Raw genomic sequence first — 27,092 nt, 5'->3', positions numbered from 1 at the left:
TGAATGAGAAGGGGCTTGATCCATTGGGAATGTGTACAATGGGAGTGAATGGGAAGGGGTTTGATCCATTGGGATTCTATACAATGGGAGTGAATGAGAAGGGGTTTGATCCTTTGGGATTGTATACAATGGGAGTGAATTGGAAGGGGTTTGATCCATTGGGATTCTATACAATGGGAGCAATTGGGAAGAGGTTTGATCCATTGGGATTGTGTACAATGGGAGCAATTGGGAAGGGGTTTGATCCATTGGGATTGTGTACAATGGGAGTAATTGGGAAGGGGTTTGATCCTTTGGGATTGTGTACCATGGGAATGAATGGGAAGGGGTTTGATCCATTGGGATTCTATACAATGGGAGCAACTGGGAAGGGGTTTGAACCATTGGGATTGTGTACAATGGAAGCAATTGAGAAGGGGTTTGATCCATCGGGATTGTGTACAATATGAGCAATTGGGAAGGCATTTGATGCATTGGGATTGTGTACAATGGGAGTGAATAGGAAGGGGTTTGATCCATTGGGATTCTATACAATGGGAGCAATTGGGAAGGGGTTTGATCAATTGGGATTGTGTACAATGGGAGTGAATGGGAAGGGGTTTGATCCATTGGGATTCTGTACAATGGGAGTGAATGGGAAGGGGTTTGATCCATTGGGATTCTGTATAATGGGAGCAATTGGGAATGGGTTTGATCCATTTCGATTGTGTACAATGGGAGTGAATGGGAAGGGGTTTGATCTATTGAGATTGTGTACAATGGGAGTGAATGGGAAGGGGTTTGATCCATTGGGATTGTGTACAATGGGAGCAATTGGGAAGGGGTTTGATCCATTGGGATTGTGTACAATGGGAGTAATTGGGAAGGGGTTTGATCCTTTGGGATTGTGTACCATGGGAATGAATGGGAAGGGGTTTGATCCATTGGGATTCTATACAATGGGAGCAACTGGGAAGGGGTTTGAACCATTGGGATTGTGTACAATGGAAGCAATTGAGAAGGGGTTTGATCCATCGGGATTGTGTACAATATGAGCAATTGGGAAGGCATTTGATGCATTGGGATTGTGTACAATGGGAGTGAATAGGAAGGGGTTTGATCCATTGGGATTCTATACAATGGGAGCAATTGGGAAGGGGTTTGATCCATTGGGATTGTGTACAATGGGAGTGAATGGGAAGGGGTTTGATCCATTGGGATTCTGTACAATGGGAGTGAATGGGAAGGGGTTTGATCCATTGGGATTCTGTACAATGGGAGCAATTGGGAATGGGTTTGATCCATTTCGATTGTGTACAATGGGAGTGAATGGGAAGGGGTTTGATCTATTGAGATTGTGTACAATGGAGTGAATGGGAAGGGGTTTGATCCATTGGGATTCTGTACAATGGGAGCAATTGGGAAAGGGTTTGACCCATTGGGATTCTGTACAATGGGAGCGAATGGGAAGGAGTTTGATCCGTTAGAATTCTGTACAATGGGAATGAATGGGAAGGGGTTTGATCCATTGGGATTCTGTACAATGGGAGCGATTGGGACAGGGTTTGATCCATTGGGATTCTGTACAATGGGAGTGAAAGGGAAGGGGTTTGATCCATTGGAATTGTATACGATGGGAGTGAATAGGAAAGGGTTTGGTCCATTGGGATTCTGTACAATGGGAGCGAATGGGAAGGGGTTTGATCCATTGGGATTCTGTACAATAGGAGCGAATGGGAAGGAGTTTGATCTGTTAGACAGGGAAGGGATGGTCATGTGAGGGAACCGTGGTTGACAAGAGAGGTTGAGAGTCTTGTTAGGAAGAAGAAGGATGCGTATATAAAGTTGAGGAAAAAGGGCACAGGCATAGCTCTGGAGGGATACAAGATGGCCAGGAAGGATCTGAAGAAAGGGATTAGGAGAGCTAAGAGAGGGCATGAAAAATGCTTGGCGGGTAGGATAAAAGAAAACCCCAAGGCCTTTTACGCGTATGTCAGAAATATGAGGATGACTAGGGGGACCATAGGTCCGGTCAAGGACAATAGCGGGAGACTGTGTGTTGAGCCGGAAGAGATAAGTGAGGTTTTGAATGAGTACTTCTCTTCGGTATTTACGAATGAGAAGGGGTGTATTACTGAAGAGGACGGTGTGAAACAGACTGGTAAGCTCGAGGAAGTGCTCGTTAGGAGGGAAGATGTGTTGGGGTTTTTGAATAACTTGAAGATAGACAAGTCTCCCGGGCCTGACGGGGTATATCCAAGGATGTTATGGGAAGCAAGGGATGAAATTGCAGAGCCGCTGGCAATGATCTTTTCATCTTCTCTGCTGACGGGGGTGGTACCAGGTGATTGGAGGGTGGCAAATGTTGTGCCCCTGTTCAAGAAAGGGAATAGGAACAACCCTGGGAATTACAGGCCAGTTAGTCTTACTTCGGTGGTAGGCAAGTTGATGGAAAAGGTGCTGAGGGATAGGATTTCTGAGCATCTGGAAAGACACTGCTTGATTCGGGACAGTCAGCACGGTTTTGTGAGGGGTAGGTCTTGCCTCACAAGCCTGATTGAATTCTTTGAGCAGGTGACCAAGCAAGTGGATGAGGGTAAACCAGTGGATGTGGTGTACATGGATTTTAGTAAGGCATTTGATAAGGTCCCCCATGGTAGACTTATGGAGAAAGTCAGGAGGCATGGGATAGTGGGGAATGTGGCCAGTTGGATTAAGAATTGGCTAACTGATAGAAGGCAGAGAGTGGTCTTAGATGGTAAATACTCAGCCTGGAGCCCAGTTACCAGTAGCGTGCCGCAGGGATCAGTTCTGGGTCCTCTCCTGTTTGTGATTTTTATTAACGACTTGGATGAGGAAGTCGAAGGGTGGGTCAGTAAATTTGCAGATGATACAAAGGTTGGTGGAGTTGTGGATACCGAGGAGGGCTATTGTCGTCTGCAAAGGGACTTGGATAGGTTGCAGTGCTGGGCTGAAAAGTGGCAGATGGAGTTTAACCCTGAAAAGTGTGAGGTCGTCCATTTTGGAAGGACAAACATGAATGCAAAATACTGGGTTAACGGTAGGGTTCTTGGGCATGTGGAGGAGCAGAGAGACCTTGGGGTCTATGTGCATAGATCATTGAAAGTTGCAACTCAAGTGGATAGGGCTGTGAAGAAGGCATATGGGGTGTTAGCGTTCATTAGCAGAGGGATTGAATTTAAGAGCCGTGAGGTGATGATGCAGCTGTACAGGACCTTGGTAAGGCCTCATTTGGAGTACTGTGTGCAGTTCTGGTCGCCTCATTTTAGGAAGGATGTGGAAGCCTTGGAGAGGGTGCAGAGGAGATTTACCAGGATGTTGCCTGGAATGGAGAATAAGTCTTACGAGGAAAGGCTGAACATTCTAGGCCTCTTCTCATTAGAAAGGAGAAGGATGAGGGGTGACATGATAGAGGTTTATAAGATGATCAGGGGAATAGATAGGGTAGACAGTCAGAAACTTTTTCCCCGGGTGGAGCAAAGCGTTACAAGGGGTCATAAATTTAAGGTGAAGGGTGGGAGATATAAGGGGGATGTCAGGGGAAGGTTCTTTACCCAGAGAGTGGTCGAGGCATGGAATGCCTTGCCCGGGGAAGTTGTTGAGTCAGAAACTTTAGGGACTTTCAAAAGGCTTTTGGATAGGTATATGGATAAAGGAGAATGATGGGGTATAGATTAAATTGTCCTTGACAGAGGACAAAGGATCGGCACAACATTGTGGGCCGAAGGGCCTGTTCTGTGCTGTATGTTCTATGTTCTATGTTCTATGTTAGGATTCTGTACAATGGGAGTGAATGGGAAGAGGTTTAATCCATCGGAATTGTGTACAATAGGAGTGAATGTGAAGGGAGATATGAAGAAGAGACTCGAGTTCAAATCCTACTATGGCAGCTGGGGAATTTAAATTCAATTAATTAATAAATCTGGAATTAAAAGCTAGTCTCAGTAATGGTGAGCATGAAATTGCTGATTATCGTAAAAACCCATCTGGTTCACTAATGTCCTTCAGGGCAGGAAATCTGCCCTCCTTACTTGATCTGGCCTACATGTGACTCCAGATCCACTGCAATGTGGTTGACTCGTAACTGCCCTCTGAAATAGCCCAGCAAGCCACTCAACTATATTCAAATAGGTGCCTCACCACCTTCTCAAGGACAATTAGGGATAGGCCATAAATCCCATTTACTCCCTTCACTTGGGCCTTTGTCCCGTGAATGAATAAATAAAAGGTAATTGGAAGGGTGTTGGGTCCAATAGGATTCTGCGTAATGAGGAGGAATGAGAATTGCATTGGCTCACTAATACTGAATATTTGGTACCTTTGCGAAATCTCATTTACTGCGTCTATATCGCCCTCCTTTTCTTCATTGCCTGTTATGCTTTGATCTTCCTCTCCTTCAGTCTCTTTGTCCTGTTGTCTCGTTTCACTCAGGTCCACTGAACTTGATCTCAGATCTCCAGCAAACTCCTAAATTAGGGAAGAAAACAAGGCACAGGGGTGCTTTCACTTCCTGCATGGACAAAAAAATCCAATGAGGATTATCAGCTAAAGAGAACAAGAGACTGATCCCAGGTGTTAGAGTCATGAGGAAGAGGTAGATGATCTGGAGATATGACTCCAGAGGGGAAGTTGTAGAGGGATGCACGATACCTTGTAGGAGAAACTCAATGTCAGTTTCCCTGTTTTAGGGACTGAGTGATGAACTTAGTGGTACGACAAACTGCAGGTGTGGCCCTAATTCTCTCGGTGTTGGTTCAGGTCTAATCATGGGCCAAAATGACTGACAAAGTCAATTATCTCTTCTGAAGCATGGGGTTCAGAGGTAGTTTTTGTTTTAAATTATTACGAGTGTATTGTCTGTACGATGCCACCCCCCCCCCCCCCCCCCCTCCGCACCCCCCCCCCCCCCCGCCCCCCCATGCTGAGTTAATGAAAATAAACTTCTTTTTATATACAGGACAACAGAGTTGGGAGACAGACAATTTGCTCCACAGAGCCATCTGGTGGCCAGAGCCTGAACTTACATTGTGACTGTTTACATAGCAAAACTGAATGGGAGATGTTGACATGGTGACTTACAATGGCAAACATTGACTCAAAAGTGTGACCAAAAACCATAACAACAGGAAGTAAAATTTGCGGGCAAGAATTATGTGCCCTAGGCAAAGTATTGCAAAATACTTACAGATTTTACAGAGGAGGGGCATTAATTTATACGGAAAGGGCTCCCCCAAGCTTGACTTCCATTTTTACTTCTCAAAGTGCTTGGTTAGTAAAGAGTAAAATGAGGTACCTGTTTCATGCTCAGGGCTGATTTTCCAGAATCCTCGCTTGCTAGGATATCAGTCAAGTTATTGCCATCCAGCGGCTTCTTTAGCGGCTGGGAAGATTTCACACCAGACAAAGCCTTTGTTGCCACTGGCTCCTTCCCCAGCAGTTCAGCATCTTCCTGTACGAGGCGGTTTCCTTGGCCTTGTCCGCTGAGCAGCACTGCAGAATCAGCTGCTGACTGCTCCCCTGCATTTGGAGAGTAGCTTAATGATGGAGCAGAATCTTCTACTTCCTTCAAATTCTGATGCAACAATATCCAATGAGGAAAGCTCTCACTTTCTTGTTTATTAGCCTGATCTCCAATTTGAAGAACTGGTGCTGATTCAGCCAAAGCCACCCTTGCTTGTCCCTCCCAACTCAACAGCTCTTCCAACAACTGCGTAGACTTCCCACATTCCCAGTCACCAGCCTGCTCTGGTTCATGCAGAATCATTTCTGCTGATTGAACAGAATCCTCAGTGCATTTGCCACTCAGTGCCCCTTCTTCAGATAGGCTGAGGCCAGGATCTTGGTCTTTCTGTGTTATTGCTCCACCTGTCTGCTCTTGTTCACTCACAATTTCTGGTGGATATTGAGCAGAAACGTCTCTGGTCAGGACCTGGTGTTGGTCATTCTGAGATGCTGCTACAGATGGAGGAGCAGCCTGCCTGGGTAGGCCGTAATTCTGGCCTGGTTCACTCTGGAACTGCACAATGTTCCCTGTTGCCTGGGTGTGGGCCTGGGACTGTTCACCGACAGGTAACTGGTCAGAATCCTCTCTCGGTCGGCCATAAGCCTGCTCCTTCCCAGTCACATCTCCTGTTGCACTAGGAGCACACTCCGCTCTCCTTGGATCACCTTCCTGTTCCTGTTCCCTCAACATCACAGATTCCCTGTTCACTGAAATGTTCCTTGTTTGTGTGTCGCTCTGTTCTGCTCTAGTCAGAGGCCCTTCTTGAGACAGGGTGAGATCTTCACCTGGGTCTCCACTAGCCAGACTCTCTCGAGTGTTAGTCTGATCTGATTGGAACTGAATCAGTGCTGGCACAGAAACTGTACTGTCGATTTTCTCATCTCCATTCAGAGAGTCTTTCCCTGCTCCAGCAGAATCTTTCCTCACCAGACCATCAGCCTGACCTCTCTCATTCAGAGATTCTTCTGCTGGTGGTACTGAATCCTCCCTGGGCTGTCCACTCACAGTCACTGCCGCCAATGGGTCAGAAGTCCTTGTGGTCATGCTACCGGCCAACTCTCTCTCCCTCAGGAAAATTTCTCTAGAATCCACTGCAAGTGGGCCGAATGTCTGGCCTTTACCAGTCGAGCGATCTTCCCATGCCTGAGAAATATCCTCCTTTTCTCGGCCCTTCAGCACCCTCTCCATCAAACGATCTGATCCAGATGGAGAAGAATCTTCTCGTGCAAGGTCAGCATCAGCTTCTTGTTCACTGAGAGACTCAGAGAGTAACTGCTCAGAATCCTCTCCTGATAGGCCGCAAGCCTGAATGCCTCCACTCAGAATCAGTTGTGACAATTGACTAGATTCCTCATTTGTTGGATGGTCAAACTTGTCTTCTCCAACTGGAGATGGTTTTATTAACCGAGCCAGACCTTGACTCGCTTGGTCTTCAGTCAAATCTCTTGCACTCACAGACACAGCTGACAATTTACAGTCCTCCACGGCTAGGCCATAAGCCTGATCCATTCCAAATAAAAGGTATTTTGCAAGTTGAGCTGGACCTTCTGTTGCTGGGCTGCCTGTCTGCTCTTGTTCACACACAAATTCTGGAGTATATTGAACCGAATCCATTCTGGTTGGGACCTGGTGTTGTTCACTCTGAGATGCTCCTACAAACTGAGGAGGAGCCTGCCTGGGTAGGCCGTAATTCTGGCCTCGTCCACTCAGGAACTGCACAGTGTTCCCTGTTGTCTGGGTGTGGACCTGGGATTGTTCATTGATGGGTAACTGGTCAGAATTCTCTCCTGGTAGGCCATAAGCCTGCTCTTTCCTCGTCATGTCTCCAGTTGCAGAAGAAGCACACTCCTCTCTCACTGGACTGTCTGCCTCTTCCCTCAGCATTGTTGTTACCCACCGTACTGAAGGCTCTTTTGTTCGGCTGTCGATTTTCTCTGCTACAATCAGGGAACTTTTGTCAGAGAGAGTGAGGTCTTTGCCCTGTTCTCCTCCAGTCAAACTCTCTGGGCTCTCAGGCTGATCTGATTGGCCCTGAGCCACTGCTGCCAATCGCACAAATCCCCTGTCGGCTTTCTCGTCTCCACTCAGAGGCCCGTGCACGCGCAGAGTGAGGCCTTCACCCTGATCTTCTCCTGTCAAGCACAGTTCTGCAGTCAGAATCTCTTTGCCCAATTCAGTTACTTGACACACAGGCTGCTGTTGTTGAATGAGAGACCCACGTGCTACATGAGCAGCTTCCTCTCCTGTTCGAGGAATGACCTGGGCTTTCCACATTGTGCTCTCTTTCTGTAGCTGAGCAGAACCTTCCCTTGTTTGGAGGTCACCCTGGTGTTGCTCACTGGGAAATTTTGATGCTAATGGTGCAGACTCACCTCTGGGTGGGACGTCACTTTGTCCTTGACCACCCTGGGGCTCTCCCGCCAACTGAGTGATGTCCACTCTGGGAAATCTGTCCACCTCACACTTTCCAGTCAGGAGATCCTCGGCCTGCTGACCAGAATGCTCGGGTGCTAGAGCAACAACTTGTCTTCTTGGAGACACTGCAACCACCTGGGCATAACTGCCCCTTGCCTGGTCAGTAGCTTGACCCTCAACAGTCAAAAACTGTGCTAGCAGTTGAGCAAAGTCTTCTCTTGGTAAATTAGGAGACACATCTCTGCTCAGAAGCTGACCAGAACATTCTCCTACATCAGCAAGAGGCTCTTTACCAATCGGATAGTGTGTCATTGATTGGCTAGAAAGAGAGGATTGTAGCCAATCACTCTGGAGCTTCCCAGTTGGAGCCTCTTGTACTGATTGAGTGTGACCGTCTCTTTCCAGGTCATCGATTCTGATTGAAATCCACTCTGTGCTTTGTCCGGGAATTTCTCCTCGTTGAATGTCAGTCTGAATTATTCTGCTCGGTTCTGCTGCTCGAAGTTTTGCGGGGGCCTCTCTAACGACCCTGCCTGCCTTGGCCGCTGCTGATTGAGCTGAATCCTCACTTCCCAGATGGTCAGACTGGTCTGTTCCACTTCCTACCTGTTGAGCAGATCTCTCTCTTATTCCACACTCATGCTGGTCTGAGCCACTTGAACACTGTGTCTTCAATTCCCTGTTAAATTTACAATTGCATTATCATCACCTTCTGAGAACACGCACCAGCAACCTCTAGCAAAGGGGGGGGGAGGGTGTTACTACAAGGAGGTGCAGCTCTTCATTACTAACAATATCAATTTGTATTTATATAATGTCTTTAACGCCATAAAACCTCCCAAGCCATATCACAAGATCGATTATCAAACAAAGTTTAACATAAGCAGATATTGGGACAGATGGCCAAAAGCTTCATCAAAGAGGTAGGTTTTAAGGAGCATCTTAAAGGAGGAAAGTGAGGTGGAGAGGTTTAGGGAGGGAATTCCAGAGCTTGGGGCCCAGGCAGCTGAAGGCAAGGCCGCCAATGGTGGAGCGATTAAAATCAGGCATGGACAAGAGGCCAGAATTAGAGCAGCACAGAGATCTCGGAGAGTTGTGGGGCTGGAGGAGATTACAGAGATAGGGAGGGGCGAGGCCATGGAGGAGATTACAGAGATAGGGAGGGGCGCGGCCATGGAGGAGATTATAGAGATAGGGAGGGACGAGGCCATGGAGGAGATTACAGAGATAGGGAGGGGCGAGGCCATGGAGGAGATTACAGAGATAGGGAGGGGCGTGGCCATGGAGGAGATTACAGAGATAGGGAGGGGCGAGGCCATGGAGGAGATTACAGAGATAGGGAGGGGCGAGGCCATGGAGGAGATTACAGAGATAGGGAGGGGCGAGGCCATGGAGGAGATTACAGAGATAGGGAGGGACGAGGCCATGGAGGAGATTACAGAGATAGGGAGGGGCGAGGCCATGGAGGAGATTACAGAGATAGGGAGGGGCGAGGCCATGGAGAAGATTACAGAGATAGGGAGGGACGAGGCCATGGAGGGATTGGAAAACAAGGATGAGAATTCAAAATCAAGGTGTTGCCAGACTGGGAACCAATATAGGTCAGTGAGCACAGTGGGTGACAGGGGAACAGGACTTGGTGCAAGTTAGGACACAGGCCGCAGAGTTTTGGATGAGCTCAGGTTTACTGAGGGTAGAATGTGGGAGGTCAGCCAGGGGAGCATTGGAATAGTCAAGTCTAGAGTTAACAAAGGCAGAGACGAGGGTTTCAGCAGCAGCTGAGCTGAGACAGGAGCAGAGATGGGCGATGTTCCAGAGGTGGAAGGAGCTGGCCTTGGCATTGGAGAGGATGAGCTAAGTGCCCATTCAGTGTGCCATCAATGTCACCTCGGACTTCACTGGACAGGGGAATGGATCTTAACGCCACTGATTAACCTTTCTTCCCCTCACTGACTCAATCATAGTTGCAAAGCACTGGGCCATTCCATGGATAAACGGGGAAGCAGGAGGAAATACCATTTCTTTGATGTTGTGAAATGGTTTTTATGCAGTAACTAAAACATGTGGGAGAGAACTTCACAACTAGTATGGTTTCCCCGCCCACTAACAAACACTGCACTGCACTGCACTGCAATACACCAGGATGGAAATCTGCTTCTCTCTGTCTAATCGGTTTGGTTACTGGACCAGTAGAACACGAATCCTGTGCGAATCTGGAATTCACTTTCAAACAATCAGTAAATGAAATTCTGGTCTCCGTAAAAATGAAAAGTAAAAACTTCAGCATAAGTACAATCTCGGCAGATTGCTAACATAGAATGTTGATGGTGTACGGAATGCAAAAATTAGAACTTTGGCTATCACCTCATGCTTTTGACTAGTATGGGCCCAGATTCTAGTTCACACTAGTTACCCTCTCTATCTGTAATATTGTAGCTGTCAGATAGTCGTTAAAAACCCAATTCAGTCCCTAATATTCTTTAGGGAAGGAAACCTGCTGTCCTTACCCGGTCTGGGAATACTGCAGGAATTGTGACACGTATGTTATTATCGACTTCGGATCGGGATTGCAGACATCAACATCTGAGGAAGGAAAACACCCTTGTAAAAGAGATGAACCCCTGGATTATTATAAACCTTCCAAACACCTCAATTAGATTCCAGTCTGTAACTCACTCCCGGGTATCTGTTACTCCATATATAAACCCCCCCGAACCCCTCGATTAGATTCCAGTCTGTAACTCACTCCCGGGTATCTGTTACTCCATATATAAACCCCCCCGAACCCCTCGATTAGATTCCAGTCTGTAACTCACTCCCGGGTATCTGTTACTCCATATATAAACCCCCCCGAACCCCTCGATTAGATTCCAGTCTGTAACTCACTCCCGGGTATCTGTTATTCTATATATAAACCCCCCCGAACCCCTCGATTAGATTCCAGTCTGTAACTCACTCCCGGGTATCTGTTATTCTATATATAAACCCCCCCGAACCCCTCGATTAGATTCCAGTCTGTAACTCACTCCCGGGTATCTGTTATTCTATATATAAACCCCCCCGAACCCCTCGATTAGATTCCAGTCTGTAACTCACTCCCGGGTATCTGTTATTCTATATATAAACCCCCCGAACCCCTCGATTAGATTCCAGTCTGTAACTCACTCCTGGGTATCTGTTATTCTATATATAAACCCCCCGAACCCCTCGATTAGATTCCAGTCTGTAACTCACTCCCGGGTATCTGTTATTCTATATATAAACCCCCCCTGAACCTCACGATTAGATTCCAGTCTGTAACTCACTCCCGGGTATCTGTTATTCTATATATAAACCCCCCCACCGAACCCCTCGATTAGATTCCAGTCTGTAACTCACTCCCGGGTATCTGTTATTCTATATATAAACTCCCCCCCGAACCCCTCGATTAGATTCCAGTCTGTAACTCACTCCCGGGTATCTGTTATTCTATATATAAACCCCCCCGAACCCCTCGATTAGATTCCAGTCTGTAACTCACTCCCGGGTATCTGTTATTCTATATATAAACCCCCCGAACCCCTCGATTAGATTCCAGTCTGTAACTCACTCCTGGGTATCTGTTATTCTATATATAAACCCCCCGAACCCCTCGATTAGATTCCAGTCTGTAACTCACTCCCGGGTATCTGTTATTCTATATATAAACCACCCGAACCCCTCGATTAGATTCCAGTCTGTAACTCACTCCCGGGTGTCTGTTATTCTATATATAAACCCCCCCCCCGAACCCCTCGATTAGATTCCAGTCTGTAACTCACTCCCAGGTATCTGTTCTTTTTGGGCCTCCTTATCTCGAGAGACAATGGATACGCGCCTGGAGGTGGTCAGTGGTATCTGTTATTCTATATATAACCCCCCGAACCCCTCGATTAGATTCCAGTCTGTAACTCACTCCCGGGTATCTGTTATTCTATATATAAACCACCCGAACCCCTCGATTAGATTCCAGTCTGTAACTCACTCCCGGGTATCTGTTATTCTATATATAAACCACCCGAACCCCTCGATTAGATTCCAGTCTGTAACTCACTCCCGGGTATCTGTTATTCTATATATAAACCCCCCCGAACCCCTCGATTAGATTCCAGTCTGTAACTCACTCCCGGGTATCTGTTATTCTATATATCAACCCTCCCGAACCCCTCGATTAGATTCCAGTCTGTAACTCACTCCCGGGTATCTGTTATTCTATATATAAACCACCCGAACCCCTCGATTAGATTCCAGTCTGTAACTCACTCCCGGGTATCTGTTATTCTATATATAAACCCCCCGAACCCCTCGATTAGATTCCAGTCTGTAACTCACTCCCGGGTATCTGTTATTCTATATATAAACCACCCGAACCCCTCGATTAGATTCCAGTCTGCAACTCACTCCCGGGTATCTGTTATTCTATATATAAACCCCCCGAACCCCTCGATTAGATTCCAGTCTGTAACTCACTCCCGGGTATCTGTTATTCTATATATAAACACCCCCGAACCCCTCGATTAGATTCCAGTCTGTAACTCACTCCCGGGTATCTGTTATTCTATATATAAACCCTCCCGAACCCCTCGATTAGATTCCAGTCTGTAACTCACTCCCGGGTATCTGTTATTCTATATATAAACCACCCGAACCCCTCGATGAGATTCCAGTCTGTAACTCACTCCCGGGTATCTGTTATTCGATATATAAACACCCCCGAACCCCTCGATTAGATTCCAGTCTGTAACTCACTCCCGGGTATCTGTTATTCTATATACAAGCCCCCCGAACCTCTCGATTAGATTCCAGTCTGTAACTCACTCCCGGGTATCTGTTATTCTATATATAAGCCCCCCGAACCTCTCGATTAGATTCCAGTCTGTAACTCACTCCCAGGTATCTGTTATTCTATATATAAACACCCCCGAACCCCTCGATTAGATTCCAGTCTGTAACTCACTCCCGGGTATCTGTTATTCTATATATAAACCCCCCGAACCCCTCGATTAGATTCCAGTCTGTAACTCACTCCCGGGTATCTGTTATTCTGTATATAAACCCCCCGAACCCCTCGATTAGATTCCAGTCTGTAACTCACTCCCGGGTATCTGTTATTCTATATATAAACCACCCCCCGAACCCCTCGATTAGATTCCAGTCTGTAACTCACTCCTGGGTATCTGTTATTCTATATATAAACACCCCCGAACCCCTCGATTAGATTCCAGTCTGTAACTCACTCCCGGGTATCTGTTATTCTATGTATAAACCCCCCGAACCCCTCGATTAGATTCCAGTCTGTAACTCACACCTGAGTATCTGTTATTCGATATATAAACCTCCCAAACCTCTCGATTAGATTCCAGTCTGTAACTCACTCCCGGGTATCTGTTATTCGATATATAAACACCCCCGAACCCCTTGATTAGATTCCAGTCTGTAACTCACTCCCGGGTGTCTGTTATTCTATATATAAACCCCCCCCCCGAACCCCTCGATTAGATTCCAGTCTGTAACTCACTCCCAGGTATCTGTTATTCTATATATAACCCCCCGAACCCCTCGATTAGATTCCAGTCTGTAACTCACTCCCGGGTATCTGTTATTCTATATATAAACCACCCGAACCCCTCGATTAGATTCCAGTCTGTAACTCACTCCCGGGTATCTGTTATTCTATATATAAACCACCCGAACCCCTCGATTAGATTCCAGTCTGTAACTCACTCCCGGGTATCTGTTATTCTATATATAAACCCCCCCGAACCCCTCGATTAGATTCCAGTCTGTAACTCACTCCCGGGTATCTGTTATTCTATATATCAACCCTCCCGAACCCCTCGATTAGATTCCAGTCTGTAACTCACTCCCGGGTATCTGTTATTCTATATATAAACCACCCGAACCCCTCGATTAGATTCCAGTCTGTAACTCACTCCCGGGTATCTGTTATTCTATATATAAACCCCCCGAACCCCTCGATTAGATTCCAGTCTGTAACTCACTCCCGGGTATCTGTTATTCTATATATAAACCACCCGAACCCCTCGATTAGATTCCAGTCTGCAACTCACTCCCGGGTATCTGTTATTCTATATATAAACCCCCCGAACCCCTCGATTAGATTCCAGTCTGTAACTCACTCCCGGGTATCTGTTATTCTATATATAAACACCCCCGAACCCCTCGATTAGATTCCAGTCTGTAACTCACTCCCGGGTATCTGTTATTCTATATATAAACCCTCCCGAACCCCTCGATTAGATTCCAGTCTGTAACTCACTCCCGGGTATCTGTTATTCTATATATAAACCACCCGAACCCCTCGATGAGATTCCAGTCTGTAACTCACTCCCGGGTATCTGTTATTCGATATATAAACACCCCCGAACCCCTCGATTAGATTCCAGTCTGTAACTCACTCCCGGGTATCTGTTATTCTATATATAAGCCCCCCGAACCTCTCGATTAGATTCCAGTCTGTAACTCACTCCCGGGTATCTGTTATTCTATATATAAGCCCCCCGAACCTCTCGATTAGATTCCAGTCTGTAACTCACTCCCAGGTATCTGTTATTCTATATATAAACACCCCCGAACCCCTCGATTAGATTCCAGTCTGTAACTCACTCCCGGGTATCTGTTATTCGATATATAAACACCCCCGAACCCCTCGATTAGATTCCAGTCTGTAACTCACTCCCGGGTATCTGTTATTCTATATATAAACCCCCCGAACCCCTCGATTAGATTCCAGTCTGTAACTCACTCCCGGGTATCTGTTATTCTGTATATAAACCCCCCGAACCCCTCGATTAGATTCCAGTCTGTAACTCACTCCCGGGTATCTGTTATTCTATATATAAACCACCCCCCGAACCCCTCGATTAGATTCCAGTCTGTAACTCACTCCTGGGTATCTGTTATTCTATATATAAACACCCCCGAACCCCTCGATTAGATTCCAGTCTGTAACTCACTCCCGGGTATCTGTTATTCTATGTATAAACCCCCCGAACCCCTCGATTAGATTCCAGTCTGTAACTCACACCTGAGTATCTGTTATTCGATATATAAACCTCCCAAACCTCTCGATTAGATTCCAGTCTGTAACTCACTCCCGGGTATCTGTTATTCTATATATAAACCCCCCGAACCCCTCGATTAGATTCCAGTCTGTAACTCACTCCCGGGTATCTGTTATTCTATATATAAACCCCCCCCCGAACCCCTCGATTAGATTCCAGTCTGTAACTCACTCCCGGGTATCTGTTATTCTATATATAAACCACCCGAACTCCTCGATTAGATTCCAGTCTGTAACTCACTCCCGGGTATCTGTTATTCTATATATAAACCCCCCCGAACCCCTCGATTAGATTCCAGTCTGTAACTCACTCCCGGGTATCTGTTATTCTATATATAAACCCCCCCGAACCCCACGATTAGATTCCAGTCTGTAACTCACTCCCGGGTATCTGTTATTCTATATATAAACCCCCCGAACCCCTCGATTAGATTCCAGTCTGTAACTCACTCCTGGGTATCTGTTATTCTATATATAAACCCCCCGAACCCCTCGATTAGATTCCAGTCTGTAACTCACTCCCGGGTATCTGTTATTCTATATATAAACCCCCCTGAACCTCACGATTAGATTCCAGTCTGTAACTCACTCCCGGGTATCTGTTATTCTATATACAAACCCCCCCCCCCGAACCCCTCGATTAGATTCCAGTCTGTAACTCACTCCCGGGTATCTGTTATTCTATATATAAACCCCCCCCCGAACCCCTCGATTAGATTCCAGTCTGTAACTCACTCCCGGGTATCTGTTATTCTATATATAAACCCCCCGAACCCCTCGATTAGATTCCAGTCTGTAACTCACTCCCGGGTATCTGTTATTCTATATATAAACCCCCCGAACCCCTCGATTAGATTCCAGTCTGTAACTCACTCCTGGGTATCTGTTATTCTATATATAAACCCCCCGAACCCCTCGATTAGATTCCAGTCTGTAACTCACTCCCGGGTATCTGTTATTCTATATATAAACCCCACCGAACCCCTCGATTAGATTCCAGTCTGTAACTCACTCCCAGGTATCTGTTATTCTATATATAAACGCCCCCGAACCCCTCGATTAGATTCCAGTCTGTAACTCACTCCCGGGTATCTGTTATTCGATATATAAACACCCCCGAACCCCTCGATTAGATTCCAGTCTGTAACTCACTCCCGGGTGTCTGTTATTCTATATATAAACCCCCCCGAACCCCTCGATTAGATTCCAGTCTGTAACTCACTCCCAGGTATCTGTTATTCTATATATAACCCCCCGAACCCCTCGATTAGATTCCAGTCTGTAACTCACTCCCGGGTATCTGTTATTCTATATATAAACCACCCGAACCCCTCGATTAGATTCCAGTCTGTAACTCACTCCCGGGTATCTGTTATTCTATATATAAACCACCCGAACCCCTCGATTAGATTCCAGTCTGTAACTCACTCCCGGGTATCTGTTATTCTATATATAAACCCCCCCGAACCCCTCGATTAGATTCCAGTCTGTAACTCACTCCCGGGTATCTGTTATTCTATATATCAACCCTCCCGAACCCCTCGATTAGATTCCAGTCTGTAACTCACTCCCGGGTATCTGTTATTCTATATATAAACCACCCGAACCCCTCGATTAGATTCCAGTCTGTAACTCACTCCCGGGTATCTGTTATTCTATATATAAACCCCCCGAACCCCTCGATTAGATTCCAGTCTGTAACTCACTCCCGGGTATCTGTTATTCTATATATAAACCACCCGAACCCCTCGATTAGATTCCAGTCTGTAACTCACTCCCGGGTATCTGTTATTCTATATATAAACCCCCCGAACCCCTCGATTAGATTCCAGTCTGTAACTCACTCCCGGGTATCTGTTATTCTATATATAAACACCCCCGAACCCCTCGATTAGATTCCAGTCTGTAACTCACTCCCGGGTATCTGTTATTCTATATATAAACCCCCCGAACCCCTCGATTAGATTCCAGTCTGTAACTCACTCCCGGGTATCTGTTATTCTATATATAAACCCCACCGAACCCCTCGATTAGATTCCAGTCTGTAACTCACTCCCAGGTATCTGTTATTCTATATATAAACGCCCCCGAACCCCTCGATTAGATTCCAGTCTGTAACTCACTCCCGGGTATCTGTTATTCGATATATAAACACCCCCGAACCCCTCGATTAGATTCCAGTCTGTAACTCACTCCCGGGTGTCTGTTATTCTATATATAAACCCCCCCGAACCCCTCGATTAGATTCCAGTCTGTAACTCACTCCCAGGTATCTGTTATTCTATATATAACCCCCCGAACCCCTCGATTAGATTCCAGTCTGTAACTCACTCCCGGGTATCTGTTATTCTATATATAAACCCCCCGAACCCCTCGATTAGATTCCAGTCTGTAACTCACTCCCGGGTATCTGTTATTCTATATATAAACCCCCCACCGAACCCCTCGATTAGATTCCAGTCTGTAACTCACTCCCGGGTATCTGTTATTCTATATATAAACCCCCCGAACCCCTCGATTAGATTCCAGTCTGTAACTCACTCCCGGGTATCTGTTATTCTATATATAAACCCCCCGAACCCCTCGATTAGATTCCAGTCTGTAACTCACTCCTGGGTATCTGTTATTCTATATATAAACCCCCCGAACCCCTCGATTAGATTCCAGTCTGTAACTCACTCCCGGGTATCTGTTATTCTATATATAAACCCCACCGAACCCCTCGATTAGATTCCAGTCTGTAACTCACTCCCAGGTATCTGTTATTCTATATATAAACGCCCCCGAACCCCTCGATTAGATTCCAGTCTGTAACTCACTCCCGGGTATCTGTTATTCGATATATAAACACCCCCGAACCCCTCGATTAGATTCCAGTCTGTAACTCACTCCCGGGTGTCTGTTATTCTATATATAAACCCCCCCGAACCCCTCGATTAGATTCCAGTCTGTAACTCACTCCCAGGTATCTGTTATTCTATATATAACACCCCGAACCCCTCGATTAGATTCCAGTCTGTAACTCACTCCCGGGTATCTGTTATTCTATATATAAACCACCCGAACCCCTCGATTAGATTCCAGTCTGTAACTCACTCCCGGGTATCTGTTATTCTATATATAAACCACCCGAACCCCTCGATTAGATTCCAGTCTGTAACTCACTCCCGGGTATCTGTTATTCTATATATAAACCCCCCCGAACCCCTCGATTAGATTCCAGTCTGTAACTCACTCCCGGGTATCTGTTATTCTATATATCAACCCTCCCGAACCCCTCGATTAGATTCCAGTCTGTAACTCACTCCCGGGTATCTGTTATTCTATATATAAACCACCCGAACCCCTCGATTAGATTCCAGTCTGTAACTCACTCCCGGGTATCTGTTATTCTATATATAAACCCCCCGAACCCCTCGATTAGATTCCAGTCTGTAACTCACTCCCGGGTATCTGTTATTCTATATATAAACCACCCGAACCCCTCGATTAGATTCCAGTCTGTAACTCACTCCCGGGTATCTGTTATTCTATATATAAACCCCCCGAACCCCTCGATTAGATTCCAGTCTGTAACTCACTCCCGGGTATCTGTTATTCTATATATAAACACCCCCGAACCCCTCGATTAGATTCCAGTCTGTAACTCACTCCCGGGTATCTGTTATTCTATATATAAACCCCCCGAACCCCTCGATTAGATTCCAGTCTGTAACTCACTCCCGGGTATCTGTTATTCTATATATAAACCCCACCGAACCCCTCGATTAGATTCCAGTCTGTAACTCACTCCCAGGTATCTGTTATTCTATATATAAACGCCCCCGAACCCCTCGATTAGATTCCAGTCTGTAACTCACTCCCGGGTATCTGTTATTCGATATATAAACACCCCCGAACCCCTCGATTAGATTCCAGTCTGTAACTCACTCCCGGGTGTCTGTTATTCTATATATAAACCCCCCCGAACCCCTCGATTAGATTCCAGTCTGTAACTCACTCCCAGGTATCTGTTATTCTATATATAACCCCCCGAACCCCTCGATTAGATTCCAGTCTGTAACTCACTCCCGGGTATCTGTTATTCTATATATAAACCACCCGAACCCCTCGATTAGATTCCAGTCTGTAACTCACTCCCGGGTATCTGTTATTCTATATATAAACCCCCCGAACCCCTCGATTAGATTCCAGTCTGTAACTCACTCCCGGGTATCTGTTATTCTATATATAAACCCCCCGAACCCCTCGATTAGATTCCAGTCTGTAACTCACTCCTGGGTATCTGTTATTCTATATATAAACCCCCCGAACCCCTCGATTAGATTCCAGTCTGTAACTCACTCCCGGGTATCTGTTATTCTATATATAAACCCCACCGAACCCCTCGATTAGATTCCAGTCCGTAACTCACTCCCAGGTATCTGTTATTCTATATATAAACGCCCCCGAACCCCTCGATTAGATTCCAGTCTGTAACTCACTCCCGGGTATCTGTTATTCGATATATAAACACCCCCGAACCCCTCGATTAGATTCCAGTCTGTAACTCACTCCCGGGTGTCTGTTATTCTATATATAAACCCCCCCGAACCCCTCGATTAGATTCCAGTCTGTAACTCACTCCCAGGTATCTGTTATTCTATATATAAACCCCCCCGAACCCCTCGATTAGATTCCAGTCTGTAACTCACTCCCGGGTATCTGTTATTCTATATATCAACCCTCCCGAACCCCTCGATTAGATTCCAGTCTGTAACTCACTCCCGGGTATCTGTTATTCTATATATAAACCACCCGAACCCCTCGATTAGATTCCAGTCTGTAACTCACTCCCGGGTATCTGTTATTCTATATATAAACCCCCCGAACCCCTCGATTAGATTCCAGTCTGTAACTCACTCCCGGGTATCTGTTATTCTATATATAAACCACCCGAACCCCTCGATTAGATTCCAGTCTGTAACTCACTCCCGGGTATCTGTTATTCTATATATAAACCCCCCGAACCCCTTGATTAGATTCCAGTCTGTAACTCACTCCCGGGTATCTGTTATTCTATATATAAACACCCCCGAACCCCTCGATTAGATTCCAGTCTGTAACTCACTCCCGGGTATCTGTTATTCTATATATAAACCCCCCGAACCCCTCGATTAGATTCCAGTCTGTAACTCACTCCCGGGTATCTGTTATTCTATATATAAACCCCACCGAACCCCTCGATTAGATTCCAGTCTGTAACTCACTCCCAGGTATCTGTTATTCTATATATAAACACCCCCGAACCCCTCGATTAGATTCCAGTCTGTAACTCACTCCCGGGTATCTGTTATTCGATATATAAACACCCCCGAACCCCTCGATTAGATTCCAGTCTGTAACTCACTCCCGGGTGTCTGTTATTCTATATATAAACCCCCCCGAACCCCTCGATTAGATTCCAGTCTGTAACTCACTCCCGGGTATCTGTTATTCTATATATAAACACCCCCGAACCCCTCGATTAGATTCCAGTCTGTAACTCACTCCCGGGTATCTGTTATTCTATATATAACCCCCCGAACCCCTCGATTAGATTCCAGTCTGTAACTCACTCCCGGGTATCTGTTATTCTATATATAAACCACCCGAACCCCTCGATTAGATTCCAGTCTGTAACTCACTCCCGGGTATCTGTTATTCTATATATAAACCCCCCGAACCCCTCGATTAGATTCCAGTCTGTAACTCACTCCCGGGTATCTGTTATTCTATATATAAACCCCACCGAACCCCTCGATTAGATTCCAGTCTGTAACTCACTCCCAGGTATCTGTTATTCTATATATAACCCCCCGAACCCCTCGATTAGATTCCAGTCTGTAACTCACTCCCGGGTATCTGTTATTCTATATATAAACCACCCGAACCCCTCGATTAGATTCCAGTCTGTAACTCACTCCCGGGTATCTGTTATTCTATATATAAACCACCCGAACCCCTCGATTAGATTCCAGTCTGTAACTCACTCCCGGGTATCTGTTATTCTATATATAAACCCCCCCGAACCCCACGATTAGATTCCAGTCTGTAACTCACTCCCGGGTATCTGTTATTCTATATATCAACCCTCCCGAACCCCTCGATTAGATTCCAGTCTGTAACTCACTCCCGGGTATCTGTTATTCTATATATAAACCACCCGAACCCCTCGATTAGATTCCAGTCTGTAACTCACTCCCGGGTATCTGTTATTCTATATATAAACCCCCCGAACCCCTCGATTAGATTCCAGTCTGTAACTCACTCCCGGGTATCTGTTATTCTATATATAAACCACCCGAACCCCTCGATTAGATTCCAGTCTGTAACTCACTCCCGGGTATCTGTTATTCTATATATAAACCCCCCCGAACCCCTCGATTAGATTCCAGTCTGTAACTCACTCCCGGGTATCTGTTATTCTATATATAAACCACCCGAACCCCTCGATTAGATTCCAGTCTGTAACTCACTCCCGGGTATCTGTTATTCTATATATAAACCCTCCCGAACCCCTCGATTAGATTCCAGTCTGTAACTCACTCCCGGGTATCTGTTATTCTATATATAAACCACCCGAACCCCTCGATTAGATTCCAGTCTGTAACTCACTCCCGGGTATCTGTTATTCTATATATAAACACCCCCGAACCCCTCGATTAGATTCCAGTCTGTAACTCACTCCCGGGTATCTGTTATTCTATATATAACCCCCCGAACCCCTCGATTAGATTCCAGTCTGTAACTCACTCCCGGGTATCTGTTATTCTATATATAAACCACCCGAACCCCTCGATTAGATTCCAGTCTGTAACTCACACCTGGGTATCTGTTATTCTATATATAAACCACCCGAACCCCTCGATTAGATTCCAGTCTGTAACTCACTCCCGGGTATCTGTTATTCTATATATAAACCACCCGAACCCCTCGATTAGATTCCAGTCTGTAACTCACTCCCGGGTATCTGTTATTCGAGATATAAACCCCCCCGAACCCCTCGATTAGATTCCAGTCTGTAACTCACTCCCGGGTATCTGTTATTCTATATATCAACCCTCCCGAACCCCTCGATTAGATTCCAGTCTGTAACTCACTCCCGGGTATCTGTTATTCTATATATAAACCACCCGAACCCCTCGATTAGATTCCAGTCTGTAACTCACTCCCGGGTATCTGTTATTCTATATATAAACCCCCCGAACCCCTCGATTAGATTCCAGTCTGTAACTCACTCCCGGGTATCTGTTATTCTATATATAAACCACCCGAACCCCTCGATTAGATTCCAGTCTGTAACTCACTCCCGGGTATCTGTTATTCTATATATAAACCCCCCGAACCCCTCGATTAGATTCCAGTCTGTAACTCACTCCCGGGTATCTGTTATTCTATATATAAACACCCCCGAACCCCTCGATTAGATTCCAGTCTGTAACTCACTCTCGGGTATCTGTTATTCTATATATAAACCACCCGAACCCCTCGATTAGATTCCAGTCTGTAACTCACACCTGGGTATCTGTTATTCTATATATAAACCACCCGAACCCCTCGATTAGATTCCAGTCTGTAACTCACTCCCGGGTATCTGTTATTCTATATATAAACCACCCGAACCCCTCGATTAGATTCCAGTCTGTAACTCACTCCCGGGTATCTGTTATTCTATATATAAACCCCCCCAAACCCCTCGATTAGATTCCAGTCTGTAACTCACTCCCGGGTATCTGTTATTCTATATATCAACCCTCCCGAACCCCTCGATTAGATTCCAGTCTGTAACTCACTCCCGGGTATCTGTTATTCTATATATAAACCACCCGAACCCCTCGATTAGATTCCAGTCTGTAACTCACTCCCGGGTATCTGTTATTCTATATATAAACCCCCCGAACCCCTCGATTAGATTCCAGTCTGTAACTCACTCCCGGGTATCTGTTATTCTATATATAAACCACCCGAACCCCTCGATTAGATTCCAGTCTGTAACTCACTCCCGGGTATCTGTTATTCTATATATAAACCTCCCGAACCCCTCGATTAGATTCCAGTCTGTAACTCACTCCCGGGTATCTGTTATTCTATATATAAACACCCCCGAACCCCTCGATTAGATTCCAGTCTGTAACTCACTCCCGGGTATCTGTTATTCTATATATAAACCCCCCGAACCCCTCGATTAGATTCCAGTCTGTAACTCACTCCCGGGTATCTGTTATTCTATATATAAACCCCACCGAACCCCTCGATTAGATTCCAGTCTGTAACTCACTCCCAGGTATCTGTTATTCTATATATAAACACCCCCGAACCCCTCGATTAGATTCCAGTCTGTAACTCACTCCCGGGTATCTGTTATTCGATATATAAACACCCCCGAACCCCTCGATTAGATTCCAGTCTGTAACTCACTCCCGGGTGTCTGTTATTCTATATATAAACCCCCCCGAACCCCTCGATTAGATTCCAGTCTGTAACTCACTCCCAGGTATCTGTTATTCTATATATCAACCCTCCCGAACCCCTCGATTAGATTCCAGTCTGTAACTCACTCCCGGGTATCTGTTATTCTATATATAAACCACCCGAACCCCTCGATTAGATTCCAGTCTGTAACTCACTCCCGGGTATCTGTTATTCTATATATAAACCCCCCGAACCCCTCGATTAGATTCCAGTCTGTAACTCACTCCCGGGTATCTGTTATTCTATATATAAACCACCCGAACCCCTCGATTAGATTCCAGTCTGTAACTCACTCCCGGGTATCTGTTATTCTATATATAAACCCCCCGAACCCCTCGATTAGATTCCAGTCTGTAACTCACTCCCGGGTATCTGTTATTCTATATATAAACCACCCGAACCCCTCGATTAGATTCCAGTCTGTAACTCACTCCCGGGTATCTGTTATTCTATATATAAACCACCTGAACCCCTCGATTAGATTCCAGTCTGTAACTCACTCCCGGGTATCTGTTATTCTATATATAAACCCCCCCGAACCCCTCGATTAGATTCCAGTCTGTAACTCACTCCCGGGTATCTGTTATTCTATATATAAACACCCCCGAACCCCTCGATTAGATTCCAGTCTGTAACTCACTCCCGGGTATCTGTTATTTTATATATAAACACCCCCGAACCCCTCGATTAGATTCCAGTCTGTAACTCACTCCCGGGTATCTGTTATTCTATATATAAACCACCCGAACCCCTCGATTAGATTCCAGTCTGTAACTCACTCCCGGGTATCTGTTATTCTATATATAAACCCCCCCGAACCCCTCGATTAGATTCCAGTCTGTAACTCACTCCCGGGTATCTGTTATTCTATATATAAACCCCCCCGAACCCCTCGATTAGATTCCAGTCTGTAACTCACTCCCGGGTATCTGTTATTCTATATATAAACCCCTCCGAACTCCTTGATTAGATTCCAGTCTGTAACTCACTCCCGGGTATCTGTTATTCTATATATAAACACCCCCGAACCCCTCGATTAGATTCCAGTCTGTAACTCACTCCCAGGTATCCCAATATTCTATATAAAACCCCCCCAAAACCTACCACCTTCCCCTCCCCTTTCTTCCTTCTTTCACTCCTTCCCTCTCTCCCCTTGGTCCTAATCCCCGCTGTCTCCATGGTTTTATCCGAAAGCTCTCACCTTGTGCTTCTAACAGTCTGGGTATTTTTAGCTCCTGCTCTGCGACCTTGAAGGCTATTTCCAGATTCTCCTTGTCTGACTTGTGTTTGAACTCCTGTGGGTCGAGCAGACCTGGTCGTAGGGCATTGATAATGGCAACGAAAGCCAGGCCGCTTCTCCAACTGGTGCTGAAATTGTGTACATTGATGCCTAGTCCCCTGAAAGAGAATCAGAGTATTGATCATTCTCTTGCTGTACATGGTATGTATTTGAAGGGGGAAACTGTTACAGGGCTAAGGGGAAAGAGCAGGAGGATTGGGACTAATTGGTTCGCGTTCAAAGAGTCAGCACAGGCACAATGGGCTGAATGGACTCCTTCTGTGCTGTAAGATTCTATCTCTCACAACGAGAATCACACAATGACTGTTAAACTTGAGCTCCTTACTTTGCCTTTTCCTGAACCCACTGCAGCAAGGCTTTCTTTGCTGACACCTTCCATTTTGCGTGACATAGTGGTTTTCTTTTCCTTGGCGATGATGTCGTCGGTGAGGAATTAAAATGGAGTGAAGGCTCCACCTGGGTCTGTCTGGAGTTGAATTGAAGTCCACTCGCAAGTTCCTCAATCTGTTCAGAGAGACATCAAAAGCATGAGGGGTCTGCACGGAGCTGATGGGGAGAAACTGTTCCTGTTGGTGGAAGGTCCAGAACTAGAGGACACTGATTTAAAGTGATTGGCCAAAGAAGCAACAACGACATGAGGATAAACTTTTTTTATGCAGCGAGTGGTTATGATCTGGAATGCACGGCCTGAGGGTGTAGTGGAGGCAGATTCAATCGTGGCTTTCAAAAGGGAATTGGATAATTATCCGAAGAGAAAAAATTTGCAGGGCTACGGAGAAAAGGCAGGGGAATGGAACTAGCTGAGTTGGTCTTGCAGAGAGCTGCATCGACGCGATGGGCCGAATGGCCTCCTTCTATGCTGTAACCATTCTGTGATTCTATCAAAATTAGCTACCTAGAACATAATGTACAACCTCTGCTCGTAAATACACAAACTCCCAAAAACAGTCACCTGCTTTACCCCAAGTACCCACACACCTTTATCCGCTGTGTACAAGTGCAGAAGCTGGTACTAGACACACATGGGCTGTACAGCTCAAAGCAGGAGCGAATCATTCCCATTGGATGGGAGCATGGATACGATGCTACTGAAGGTGGAATGTCATGTGATTAGATTGAGAAAAATGTCCAACCAGAGCTGGAAATCCTAGTCATGTGGTCAATCCTAGTCATGTGGTCAAGCATTCAGGAATAGTTCAGAGTGGGAAACCCTAATCAGCAGTACCAGGTGGTGTATTTACACCCTCAGCTCCCGAGGATCGGGTAAAATACATACGTGAAAATGCAATATAATGGACCAGATCATCCCCAAGACGATGGTCGGCTTCCCCTCCACAACATCTGGGATATTAATGTTCACTAACTTTATCTGAAATATCAAAGCAGGCAGCAGTTACCGAATAATTCAATTGTAGCTCTTGCAAAAATTAAACACCAGAGTGCATCAAACTAAAGGAAAATGAAATAACTGACCGATTTCTTCCTTAAAAATTTCAGGACTGTTTCAATGTTGCTCCTCCAGTGAATGGGATTGGAACGATCTCCATCACGGTCCTGCAGGGACACAGACCAAAAGCACATTACCACTCTTACATTGCAGCTCACAACATCTCCATCACTTTCTCCTTCACTGGTCCCAGGTTTCCTGTCAGACTCTCCACTTTCAGTGTGTTTCTCATTTTCTTTGGACACACTTTTGTGACATAGAATTTCATTTTTAATTAGTAATGAGTTGAAGGGTTATGGAGAATGGACAGGAAAGTGGAGTTGAGGCCGAGATGAGATCAGCCATGATCGTATTGAATGACGGAGCATGCTCGAGGGGCTGAATTGCCTACTCCTGCTCCTAGTTCTTATGTTTTTTATGTAATTTACAGCAACAAAACAGGCCATTCGGCCCAACTAATCTATGCTGATATTTATGCTCCACATGAGCCTTCTCCTACTCCCTGTAGTAGCGAGTTACACATTCTCACCACTCTCTGGGTAAAGAAATTTCTCTTGAATTCCCTATTGATTTATTAGTGACCATCTTATATTTATGGCCCCTACTTCTGGTGTCCCCCACAAGTACACACATATTCTCTACATCTTCCCTATCAATTCCCTTCGTAATTTTAATGACCTCTTTCAGGTCACCCCTCAGCCTTCTCTTTTCTAGAGAAAAAGAGACCCAGCCTGTTCAGTCCTTCCTGATGGGTATAACTGAACATGTGACCACTGACTGAAAACAGCTGGGGAAAATAAAAGCTGATTCATTGGGAGAGGTTGTTTGCGAC

General features: G+C 45.7%; 1 protein-coding gene across 1 annotated transcript in view; it reads right to left on the bottom strand.

The window, feature by feature from the left end:
- The window catches only part of LOC137374040 (nesprin-2-like), a 133,581-nt gene that overhangs the window by 97,729 nt on the left and 8,760 nt on the right, over window positions 1-27,092 (bottom strand). The window contains exons 5-11 of the mRNA XM_068039824.1: window positions 26,287-26,367; window positions 26,090-26,182; window positions 25,139-25,317; window positions 24,715-24,911; window positions 10,426-10,501; window positions 5,294-8,597; window positions 4,319-4,467 (exon numbers count right to left, since the gene is read on the bottom strand). Of these exons, the coding sequence (XP_067895925.1) occupies window positions 4,319-4,467; window positions 5,294-8,597; window positions 10,426-10,501; window positions 24,715-24,911; window positions 25,139-25,317; window positions 26,090-26,182; window positions 26,287-26,367 (4,079 nt within the window). The remainder of the gene's footprint in view (window positions 1-4,318; window positions 4,468-5,293; window positions 8,598-10,425; window positions 10,502-24,714; window positions 24,912-25,138; window positions 25,318-26,089; window positions 26,183-26,286; window positions 26,368-27,092) is intronic.

This window comes from Heterodontus francisci, chromosome 9 (assembly GCF_036365525.1).
Source record: "Heterodontus francisci isolate sHetFra1 chromosome 9, sHetFra1.hap1, whole genome shotgun sequence".
Taxonomy (NCBI): domain Eukaryota; kingdom Metazoa; phylum Chordata; class Chondrichthyes; order Heterodontiformes; family Heterodontidae; genus Heterodontus; species Heterodontus francisci.
The sequence above is the reverse complement of the archived record's forward strand: the minus strand, read 5'-3'. Positions and strand labels throughout refer to the sequence as shown.